This window comes from Tachysurus fulvidraco, chromosome 2 (assembly GCF_022655615.1).
Source record: "Tachysurus fulvidraco isolate hzauxx_2018 chromosome 2, HZAU_PFXX_2.0, whole genome shotgun sequence".
NCBI classification, from domain to species: domain Eukaryota; kingdom Metazoa; phylum Chordata; class Actinopteri; order Siluriformes; family Bagridae; genus Tachysurus; species Tachysurus fulvidraco.
This window is the reverse complement of record NC_062519.1, coordinates 42,000,538-42,013,037: the sequence shown is the minus strand read 5'-3', so window position 1 is coordinate 42,013,037 and position 12,500 is coordinate 42,000,538. Positions and strand designations below refer to the sequence as shown.

At 45.6% G+C, this 12,500-nt stretch overlaps 1 protein-coding gene across 3 annotated transcripts in view; it reads right to left on the bottom strand.

Annotated features, from left to right (window-relative positions):
- zfhx3b (zinc finger homeobox 3b) overlaps positions 1-12,500 on the bottom strand; it is a 165,387-nt gene that overhangs the window by 104,155 nt on the left and 48,732 nt on the right. For all 3 annotated transcript variants that reach the window (XM_047807003.1, XM_047807008.1, XM_027178505.2), the window contains exon 2: positions 1-1,446. This exon is cut by the window's left edge and continues 1,648 nt beyond it. In XM_047807003.1, the coding sequence (XP_047662959.1) occupies positions 1-1,410 (1,410 nt within the window). In that variant the 5' untranslated portion in view covers positions 1,411-1,446. The remainder of the gene's footprint in view (positions 1,447-12,500) is intronic.

Sequence of the window (12,500 nt, the reverse complement as noted above, 5' to 3'; positions counted from 1 at the left end):
GTCTTTGGCAGGACCTGGGGTTGAGGTAAGAGATGGTGGCTTGGGACTTCCAAGGCCTCCCAGGGTCAGTAGGGCTTGTTGCTGGAGACCAGAATCAGAGTCTTTGTTGAGGAGTCCTTCACCTCCTCCACTATTGCTCCCCGCCTCTAAATGGACTCCACTGAATGTGCCAAAGAAGCTCTGGCCTGAGTTCATGGGCACTAGGTTGGGTGGCGGAGGAGAGCTCTTGTTTTTTGGTTCCAGGAAGCTAATTAGAGGCTCTTTGTCTTTCCCAATGCCCTGTATAATGGCAGACGCATGCTTGTGGCCCAAAATCCTACGCTCATCCTCACACAAGGTCATGCGATGATCATGGACAGCGTGAGTGGCAAAGGAGCGAGCATAACCAAAGGACAGTTTGCAGAGAAAACACATGAGGATGGGCTTGCCTTTACCATAAAGGGCTAGCCCATCAAATTTAGAGAAATCCACATTGTTGGGAACATCTTTGGATACACAAGACTTCTTGGCAGACCCGTCGCTGTTTAGATAATCCTTGTTGCTTTTGTGCCGCACATCAAAAACGCGGTAACTGTGCAGTACAGGACTGTGGTCTGCCGTGGTTGAGGTATTGGGGAAACCTTGGTCTGAGGAGCCAAACCACTTTCCAAAAGATGAGGCTATGTGGAAAGTGTTAATGATCTGAGGATAAACTGATGAAGAGGATCCGGAAGGCTCCCCTGTTTTACCACCACCAGAGAGAAAATTAGAGGGAAGCAAGCTAGATGTCATGCCCCCATCACTTTGGATCAACTGGCTTAGGCTTTCCACAATGTAAGCTGAGCCATCAGGCTGGTAGACAATTTCCCCAGCTAGGTTTTCCACATCGCTGCTCTCTTCCTCCTCGTCCTCTTCCTCTCCTTCATCACTCCCACTTTCCATAGCATCCCTCCGCTGCATGGGCTGCTGCCGCATGAGCGTGGGCATGCCCCCTCCTACTGGAGCTATAGGTATGCCAGGGAAGGGTTGCAAACTTGGAAAACAGTTGTCAATCTCCATATCGTCCAAGTCCTCCAAGTCTTCGTCGTCCTCTCCACAGCTCCCTGCCTCCTGCTCCTCCTCCAACCCCTCTCGTCTGGAGTGCAGTTGGCTGCTGTTGGAGCTGTCAGTGGTAGCTCGAGACGGGGTCCGTGTTTGCTGCTGCTGTTGTCTCTGTTCTCTCACAACCTCACGAGACGTACTGCTGGAGCTCTGAAGCTGAGCTGAGAGAGACAGGGGATCCAAGGAAGGGGGGTGGTTGCTGGGAGTGACCTGTGCACTAGGGCGATCGTTCCAGGGTTGAGGAGGATGCTGTTGAGGCTGCTGGGAGGCGGTTGAAGAGCTGAGCCCATCGTCTGTCCCAGAAACCACGGGAGACTCACAGCTTTCCATGCTGATGCCTACATGAGGCGTTCATCGCATCCAGGCCTGAATGAAAAACACAGAAAAAGAGAGATACGATTTAAAAACAAGGAAAAATATAAACCCATATTAAAAGCAGTGAAACAAAAGAAATGACACTTTCCCAGCTTTCTAATACTAAACATTCAGTGACATTCAGTTACAAAGAGACTTGATAAACCGAAGACGCTATGTATAGAGCTGTGAACAGGCTTGATGTATAGTGCATTAGATGAGACAAAAGCGCAAGATCTAATAGTGGAAAATGACAGAGTGCTCATTACGGTAGATTAGGTACTTAAATACAATACCTCAGACATGCATTAATAAGCCAGCTCAGATGGCTCTTCCTGTCATATCAGCAAGTTACCATCTTTTATCTTCATCTCCCAAACAACACTCAGAGTCTACCATGTTCCAGATTCCCACATACATCCGGTTTTAATTAACGCTCAGTCTGAGAAACAGTAACAGAATAACTTAATGGATAAAAAAGCTCCATTGTGCTGCTAATTAGACACAGTAAAACCAGCCATCAGCACATGATCCATCTCCCACACCCAGAGAGAGTGAGCTAAGGTTTATCAGCCAGAACAGTGAAGAACCTCCACAACAGAAAACAGGAATTGATTATTAATCGAACGTTATTAGCTCTCGGAGCCTAAAGTCAGCCAAAAGGTACCACACACAACTATGTTATATGTGAATTAGTTTTAAACATATGGCCACTCCTTAACATTAAACTAAAAACAATAATGAGTATTAGCATGGGGGACACGGTGGCTTAGTGGTTAGCATGTTTGCCTCACACCTCCAGGGTCGGGGGTTTGATTCCCGCCTCCGCCTTGTGTGTGTGGAGTTTGCATGTTCTCCCCGTGCCTCGGGGGTTTCCTCCGGGTACTCCGGTTTCCTCCCCTGGTCCAAAGACATGCATGGTAGGTTGATTGGCATCGCTGGAAAATTGTCCGTAGTGTGTGAGTGTGTGAGTGAATGAGAGTGTGTGTGTGCCCTGTGATGGGTTGGCACTCCGTCCAGGGTGTATCCTGCCTCGATGCCCGATGACGCCTGAGATGGCACAGGCTCCCCGTGACCCGAGAAGTTCGGATAAGCGGTAGGAAATGAGTGAGAGTATTAGCATTAGCATCAAAGCCTTTGGATTTTCCAAAGTGCTATAGGCTAACTTTAGCAATCACAAATAGATGTTAGATTTACAAGCCACAAAATTCTTAAAACTAAAAAAAAACACATCAAAATATTAATTTTGCACACTGTAAAAAAATTTCCTGATAAAAAAATAGCACTTAGAAGCACTAAACACAACTTTCACAGAAAAAGTGCTGCAGTTTTCGCATTTGTTAGTTACCAGATTAAGCAGAATTACAAAAACACATCCCGAGAGGAAATGGCTTAATGACTTGGACAGCACATGTCTGTGTTGCTTATTCGTACGACGATCTATATACTTTTTTTTATTAATGTGAGCGAAAGGCAATAAAACAGGTGACCTCGACTGGCCTGAAACTCCAAACGCAGCTGTGTTTAGATCTGGCACGCAATAAACTGGTTTAAACGCTCCAGCCATCCTCCATCTTTTCCAGAACAAATATGAGCAGCAAACTTCGGGGGCTTGGGTTTGCCCGGAGTGCAATAGAGGCTCAAGAGCCACAGGCCACAATTTAGAGTGGTCCAGGGACATGGAATGATAGGGAGAGATAGTGCTGAGCTAATAATTTTATTAAAGGGATAGAGGCAGCATTGATTAAAAGGGTCAACCAGACTAAAACCGATAAATCCTGCATGCCCTTTCACCCTCCTATGCTGAATATTACATGAGCGAACCTTCCTTGCCGGCATCATGCTAACCGCCTTGTCCTGCCTGATTAGCACATCTGCTACATGCACTTGATTTATTTACTTATTTACTTAGGAATGCAAATTTCCGAGCTGATCAGACACTGTGTCTGCCACCACCCCAACCCCCCATACATATTAAACAACACAGGGCTTGGATAGGGAGATTGATAATGTCTGACTGCCTCTTCATGAATATCTGATGAAAATGTACTCCCACTCGTCACCCACCACCACCTTCGAACCCCTAGCGCCACGATCCGGGAGACGCATTAGCCACAAAAGCCACATATCCTGCATCCCCCCCCCCCCTTCCCCCCACCCCAAGTGAAAATGAACTGCATTGTTCATATATTCCAAATATTTATTTTCACTCCATCAGATATGAGCTGAAACTTCATTTATTAAATAAGATCGTTAAACATATCGTCTCTATTACGGCTATAAATCCAGACCACTCTAATAGGCGAAGTCAGCCCGAACATGTCCATCGCTTACAAAGTCCAACCTGAAGATCAACCATAATTTGCATTTCATTAGAGCCAAGCGTTCAGACGACTTCCACCCCGGAGCCAGACGCTGATCCGAAGGGCTCGGGTTGACCGGCTGCTAGCGAGCTCTTACACCAACCAGGATCCATTTTTAAAATGGAGATGGTCTAATTCAATAACCTGATCTGGTATGCACAGAACGACTGTCTGGAGTCTGCCAGTCGCAGATGAGGTCTCCAATATAGTGCTGGATCCTCTGCATCCTCTGTAACACCTGTTTAAAGCAGTGGAAACTTTCCCTCTTAGGCAAGGGAAGTGAATAGATATTAGTCTCCTTGCTCATACAGTACGCTACACAAGCGATCGACAGAGAATCATAAACTATGAATTACGCTAATTCCAGAGCGTTCGCCACTCGCCACTGCCATGCCTTTGCACTATGATTATCCTGTAGTTCATCGTTCTGCTAAAAGAATTAAAGGTGCATTCTCGAGTGTGCCCCTATTCCATCTCTACTCAGAAAAAAAATCGAAGGACAAAGGATTCCCAAATAAATTTGAAAGCACAAACAGTGCTAATCAAGCAGGAGGAATAACTAAGTTGTCAGGACAATGATCTATCTGTTCAGGGAGGCATGTTTCCCCTCTGATAAGAAGGAACATTGCAAACTTTGCTCTTAAAGGATCAAAACAGGCAACGTTTTAGACAATACATCCAGTCAGATCGGTGAGAACATCCATTCCAGATCTGCGTCTGGTCTTAGTAGGTTTATCGAGTCCTAAACGAGTAAAAAGACCGGACTTTTTTTTTTTAGATCTCTGCAAGTCTCTTGTCCAGCTTTAGTAAAGCAGATAAAAGCTTTGCCAAGTAAAAGCCCAGAACCTAATGAACACTGTCAGAGAGTGGGTCTGGTTGTCATTTGGAGAGGATGGAAAATGAGATAAGTTTTTATTTATGGGACCTTTCATTAGGCGGGATTTACCGGCTGAGCGAGAGGCGAATTAAAGGCTAAGCAGCCATCTGATTATAAGCATGCTCATTCACCTGCCTAGGGGTTGAGCCTCCAGGGGCCGAGCCCTGGCACCCTCTGCGCTCTCCTGGGGAATTAACACACACTCGGCCCCAGCTGGAAACCACTTACAGGGTGCAGCCCAGAGTCTCTGCCCCAACCTGCCATCCCCCAGTAGCTGTCCTACAGCTTTTGTTTCAGTGCTCATGCTCCGATGCACTACTTTCCAGTGGTTTGTGGAGGAGCTTGTGCTCCAGATCTAGCCATCATGCTGGCTAGCCACAGCAGAGGTAGGGTGCTTATTGAAAAATCAATGTCACGAATGCTAAGAAAGTTACAGGAAGATGCGGAAAGGAAAGGCTTCTATCGATAAAGCAGACAAGCCTTTCGATACCGCGCTGGGGACAGTGTTCAGTGGTGGAGCAGGCACCGTGCTCCTGGATGGTCTGCTCAGATCACATGCATGTAGAAATACTGCCTTCTTAACCCGCTCTAATGCTCAACAAGACTTCCTGATTGCCTCGATCCCTCTGACCTGTCGTGGTAAAGGTTCCTGTATCGAGGACACAAAGCTTGGGTCGTCCAGATTCAAGAAAAATAATGTTTATACTTCTCGTGAAATGCAGGACACAGATAGTTAAAATGGAGTATAACGCCAGCTCGAGGCCTTGATATCTTCTCTGGGAAGAAGCATCGCGTGTGCTGACTTTAAAACCACACTTCCCCTCGTATACTCTTAAATAATCATGCTCTAAAATCTAATCTTAAATCTCGTGCTTTCTTTAGCTCAAAAATAGCCTAATTGCTAAACAAGTGCGAGAGAACACTCTTATAATTCATCTACGCCGTAGCTAATGCTGGGGTTTTTATGCAATAAAATCCACTCAATATCCAGATCATTAATAAGAGGTAAACAGAGTACACTGAACTGAACTGTTCCTTCCTTCCTTTAGCCTCGTCTTTCTCCTTGAGTGTTTAATGTAGACGCAGGAAGGCTTCAGTGCTGCCGCCGCTGCCGCCGCTTCAGGAGGAAAAAAAAGTCACCTCAGGTCGATGGCACTCAGGCTGTAAACACGGTTTCCCGTAAAATCAATGATCTTCAGTTCTAGCTATCAGTCTGAGCTACAGAAATAGCAGTGGCTGTGACGAGGCTGGCGCTGGGGCGAGGTGGAGGAAGGGAGGGAGAGAAGAGGAGAGAAGAGGAAAGGAGTGTGCCTGCAAGTACATTAGGGATGAGATAGCATAGCTATGTGTACAATGCTGCCACTTCTACAGATATCACATCACTAAGCATACACTTACACCATCTAAAGCTGGCTCGGTAAAGAGAGACTACATTTCCCATAGTGCACCTGTGTCACAACACGGTGTACGAGCTGCATGCGCTGTCTTATATCAACTTCAATTTCAACATCAACTTCATCGACGTAAACCTTTTGACGTTGCTAATCGCTCTCAAACATCTTTCAGTTCAAGGACAAGAAACACATGAATTTCATTATGATTTGTTTTTTTGTTTTTTTTGTGACATCCGTGTCGCAAACAAAGACAAGTCACGTAGAGCTTCGACACTGTACTAGCTTCACGCTAACAAGAGACGGAGTTGTCCTTTCCACGCCACGAGCGCAGGGACGGGTTCACCAGCAGCCGAGGGGGGATTTACGCGTCGAGGCAGAGTGTCTCCTCACTTTTTGGAGAGTGTGATAGAAACAGCCTCTTCGGTGTAATTAGAAGCAGTTAATTAGCTGTGGGTTAATTACTCAGATTGAGAGGAAGAGAGAGAGAGAGAGAGAGAAAGAGAGAGAAAGCAGGAGTTGGTAAAGCACGAGGAAAGCGGCGAGCGCTCAGCAGGAAGCTCCCCGTCTCCTGCCAATTAGCAAGCGGCATGGGGGGCCTGGCGGTGGAGCAAGGTTGGGGAGTACAAATGAGGCACGAGCTCGAATTAGCTCCCTCACAGCCTGCAGAACTAACATCATACTCAACATCCGCCATTTAAAAATGCATTCCATTACAGATTCACGTCGTACACTCACACTGGCTAAGCGACGTTGTTTGCCCAAAAGCAACTTTCCTTTTTAAAATATTTCCATGCACAAACCGCGTGACCTCGGTCAAATACTTGGTGAGTTTTTACACACAGCCATGTCAATATTAAAATAAATAAATAAATAAATAAATAAATAAATAAATAAATCGGCACTTCTCGTTCCCCCGCTCTGCTTTCATTTTGTACATTCATTTAGATAAATGATTTCTACACAAAGCGTCGGTGGGATAAACGTATTGATGTATAATCAGAGACGGCTGATCGGGCTGCCGTGCATGCGGAGCGCTCGCAGCATGCGCCCGGACGTGGCGGGAGGCCGGATGAGAGTTTGGCCCACTGTGTTTCTGATGTTTGTATGTGTTGAAGCGACAGACAAACCCTGATGAAACATCTGCTGGCGACTTATATAACGTCATTATGAAGTCGTGCTCGGCTCAGACGAAACCGACGACGGCGCCGTACATCCCATCAAAGATAATTCGAATCAGATACCGAAGAATATCATAGTGTGAAACACCGGATCTGATTTGGTACGCTTTCTGATTCAGGTCATCGTATATCCTAAACATCTGTGATGTCGACCGGTGTACGTGTCGAAAGCGGTGCTTCGGTATCGGATCGGTTTTGCGTTGCGGACGGGGCGGATATCGGTGTCGTGTCGGACCGGTTGGTCGGACCGGTCTGAGTGATTCACGAGCTGGTCCACCAGTGTGGTTCTGTGGTTAGATAAAGCACGTTATTTGGAAAGCGAGGTCGTAGGAGAGGTTTGAACCTGACAGAAGCTTGAATAAACACTCTGTACCTCTGTGGGGTGCCTTAAAGCATCACAGAACCCATCGTCAACTTACCAGCCAGGTTATTTCTATACACCTTTGTTGACAAGTTAGCAGTGTGTGTCTCTGTGTGTGTGTATGTGTGTGTGTGTGTGTGTTCTAAGGATGAGCTTACACATTCACTAATTGCAGTATCTTTTCTATAAATAACTCAGGGAAGTGTCTCCTGAGAGACAAAGCGAGAAAGTGAAATACTGCAGAGATTGCTTCTCGCCATGTGCTGCTTTTTTCCCTGCGACGTTCAGTCCCGGTCAGACTCGGTTGACTTGTAAACAAAGGACATCAATTAAAACCTAACGCAGAATCACAGTTTCTTTTCATATAATCTCTGTAATGACAGGGAAGGAGAATTATTATACAAAATAATAATAGAGAGTTCCTCTGCAGTGAAGTTTATACTGCACTCTCTCTCTCTCTCTCACACACACACACACACACACACACACACTCGCTCTCTATCCATAGCTAGTCTGCAGTTAAGGCAAGCCAACCGCAAACACTGTTGTTAAAATGATCAATACCATTGAAATATTAAACCTTAAGAAGCCGCATTATCGATCGCAAGGCCGATGATAAAACTGTTTATTATCATAATCGCTAAAGCTTCATGTGGGCGTTTTGGAGAGGGACGTTTTAGAGAGCTGTGCCCGCTTGTGCCACCGGCTGAATCTCTCTCTCTCTCTCTCTCTCTCTCTCTCTCTCTCTCTCTCTCTCTCTCTCTCTCTCTCTCTCCATCCAAGCTCCATGTTCCAACCAGAAGAGCTTAAAAATAAAGCATGCATCCTTGCCCAAAGGACAGATACGGATGAGTACACGGATGGAAAAGATCTTGCTCAGGGATCAGGTTGGGGTGGGTCAAAAATCAACACATCGCCCACCCCTTCCTTTTTTTTTTTTTTAAATAATCAGAAAAACAAATACCTCAGTAATGACCCAAGTCTGCACCTGGTAAAACACAGCCAAGAGGAGTAAAGCACCTGGAATTAGCAGAATTATCCAGGAAGCATGTTCTTAAAGGAGTAGGTACCTGTTATAACCTTTAAAAAAAAACAACAAAAAAAAAAAAAACGTGCCCTCCGGCAAACACTAACACATTGTGAGAATGTAGGTGTAGGCATGTCATAACACAAAAGAGGACAAGTTTAACAGTTGACTTAAGAGGACGTGGCAAAGTATACAGAATGCACAGCCACTCTATTAAACTTGTGGCGACGAGTCTGCCGGAAGAGTCGGGAATTAAGGAAAACCACCTGTAAAGGCGCTCGGGACCTGCGATCTGTCTCGCGGCAGGAAAAACAGAGAAATCTAGCGATTTGTTGAGCGTTTTAACCTGAAAAACTGAAAAAGGACAACAGAATCCCTCACTAGGATAACTAATGAAAGCGGTCGCAGTCTCACAGCCATGAGAAACAGTGCAGCGTGATGGAGCGGGCGGAGTTCGGGAGAATCGGCATCCGTCTACTGTTTACGATGTCGACCACCTCGAACTTTTCCACACGATTCTTTAAAATATCTGGCAAGATATCGGAATAAAATACCACATAGTGTGTGAAATTAAACAGTATACAGAGTCGTGAGGCGAACGGAGTAATGAAATAAACCGTTAAAGCTTAGCATTAGCATAAACTAAAGCACAAGTCTTTGTTCACGCGGACCTTTCCACGAGGCGGATCGATTAGCATACAGAGATTTATTATAATCCTGTTTTAATCCAGTACAAACTGACAGAAAATTACGACGCTAGTGAGACCGATACCGATTACGTGCTACGCTAAATCGCTGTAAACTCGCAACTGACTAGCAAACTAGCTTGCTACAGTATAGGTGATGGCATTACATTAGCGAGTACTTATTAGCTTTGCCAGTTAGGAGAAAAAAAAAAACCATGCACGAAACCCAACAGTGACCCGGGCACTAATTCCTTATTCTCGAGCGTAGATATCCTGGATAAATGATTAGTGGCTTTCCTTTGAAGACTGTCGTCTTTTCGCTCTCCAGCAGACATTTGCTAAAGTCATTAATGACAAAGACTTGAGGGGGAAAAAAAAGGGCGAAAATCTTTCTGGTACACAAATACTTCTTTTTATGAGCCCTGGCCTGAATTCCTCCCTGCTTAGTTGAAACCCTTATCCTGGGAAAGAACTGTGCAGTGCTTTAAAAGATAAACCTCCAGGGACGACTGCTGCTTTCTGCTGCTGCCTTTCCGCCGCCTTTAAAGACTTACGGAGCGTTAATAAAGTAAAGGGAACGATGCGCGTGTGTCGGTGTAAAAATGAATAAATAAATAAATAAATAGATAGATAGCTAGGTAAATAAATAAATAAATACATAAATACATAAAAATTATGACATGAAATGACGTCTATATTTATTTGCATCTTTTATTTATTTATTTTTTTAAAGTAGTCGGAGTTCGCGGCACTGCCGAGAAGAATTAAAAGTAATATTGAAGGGATTCCTATCGATGCCACGGACTCTTAATGCTTGGCTATTCTTGTACAACGGTGGCGAGCGTCTCGGATGAGGAAGCCGTGCTCACACTTCCCGCCAGGCTATTTCTGCGGCGGTGTACGTCAGCCTAACCCGGCTTCTTTTTGCTATGAAAACATAAACACGACAAGAGCCGACGACTTTAATGACTCGGCTTGTATCCGATCTGCTCCGGATTCTCAGAAGCGAATCGTGTTTTTCTTTCCGTTTTGAACGTTACTTATAGGAAGAAGAGAAGGACAGGTCTGAAAAAAAAAAGAGAGAAAAGAGCAGATTCCTTTCCAATTTATTAACCGTTTACTCCACTAGCTTCGACTCTACGATGCTCTGACGGTTAACGACTTTACGTCGGGTCGTTCGGTCGACGCCGGACGTCGTGAGAACCCGGACAGAGACGTAACCGGCGAGGTGACACGCGATTCCTTCACAAACTGTCAACGACGGAAGAGATGAAGGGGAAAAGAAAACAAACTCAAAGAAAAAAACATGTTGTTCAGAGTCTAACAAGGTGCCCCAGAGGGCAATGCTGAAAGATACTTGGGTGCTAGGTGTAAGAGAGCGAGTAAAACATCAAGCGTGCTTTCTGACTGCGAGCGTGTCGAGACAAGCGTTGAGGAAAACCTCATTCATCTGAGAAGAGGAAGAAAAGAAAAAAGAAAAAACAGCTCGAACTCGGAACCCGAGCCAGGTCTGTGGTTCACACGGCTAATTTGATTATAAAGGTGGGAGTTTTACCCGAGACCAGGTGTTATGAAACAAACACCTGACTTACATGAGCAAGTATGCGTTCGAATCCTATCGGCTCGATATCTCCGTTCGGTCCGAGATAAAAATGTCCGTAACGAGCAGAGCGCCTAAAAGGAAATGCTGTCTGGGACACAATCAGCAAGCCTCAGATTTAGCCTCGGATTTTGAGCGATATTCGGTCGATTCTGCACACGTTTCTAGCCACGAGCTGCAGGACCCTGTAGCATTTATACTCGAAACAGTTTAGCACACACGATCTTGCTCTTTGTCTCTAAAAGGTGTTAAAGATAATCTTGCATGTTTGCCACCGAGACACAGGACGAATCTGTGGTCGGTCGTGTACCATGTCGGTGAAAGTAGACTGACACGATAACTGGCGAGACTGTAAAAGCTTCTATGCCACCATGGACACCAGACAAGACGAGGGCTTCGTATCCTTCAGCATGAGAACAGGGTAAAAGTTACAGTCCAAGATACAAACAATCACAGCGACTATTTCTGTCTGGCTTCCGAACACACACACACACACACACACACACACACACACACACACACACAAATATATGTATACGCACACACTCACACACTGTACCCCATGTATCTCCTGGGTTCTTGGTTTCACGCCCACCCACCCTTCCACACCACACTCCATACAGCAGCACCTGCTCGATATAAATCAGGGGCCATGTTTGGGAAGTGAGGCATTAAGCATGACACAAGCTGTCAGAGCTGAGATCGCAACAACCGCAACATTTAGCCGAACTGCCGTGGAGTGTGTGCCCAGAATCCCTGCTCCGACGCGCCAGCCTGCTCTTATCTACAGCCACCTCGCGCTCTGTCGTATGACATGTGCCTCACATCTGGAGTTCAGCTGTGCCAAGTGCCCAGGAGGACAGAAAGCGGGTGAAATGCAGAAAGGGGGAAGAAAAAAAAGGAGACAAACAAACTGAGGCGAATCGACGGAAGCAAAACACACTCTGTCTTTGACCTGCTCTCCATCTTGCAACTATAAAGAAATACTCTGCTGTTTTCACACCAAATTCCTGGACGGAGGAAAAAAATAGTTCCAAAATTATTGCTTCTATGAACGCTGACTTTAGACGTCCATTAAAAGTGAGGTTGTAGTCACACACACACACACACACACACACACACACACACACACACACTACAGATAAAAAAAGTCAGAGTATCACTTTAACGATGGCGTGTTGTGTCATAACAGGCTGCCTGAGAGGCCTGAGAGAGAAAAAACAGAGGTCACTGTAGCTCTCCACTGCTCTGATTTCCATCTCTGTCACGTGTTAGCGTGAGGTCAACAGGTCACAGCGTGGATGAGAACCGGCGCATTCCTCAGAGGACAGAAACATGTATTCTCCGGGGGTGTGTATGTGTGTGTGTGTGTGTGTGTGTGTGTGTGTGTGTGTGTGTGTGTGTGTGTGTGTGTGTGTGTGTGTATGTGTGCACGTTTATTAGTTTCAGCTGCCAAGCACTCTTTACTCCTTTACCTCAGGACCTGGCAGTTAAATATTAACCAGAGATGTTTTTCCTTCTCTGGACTGTGCATGTGAGAGAGAGAGAGAGAGAGAGAGAGAGAGAGAGAGAGAGAGAGA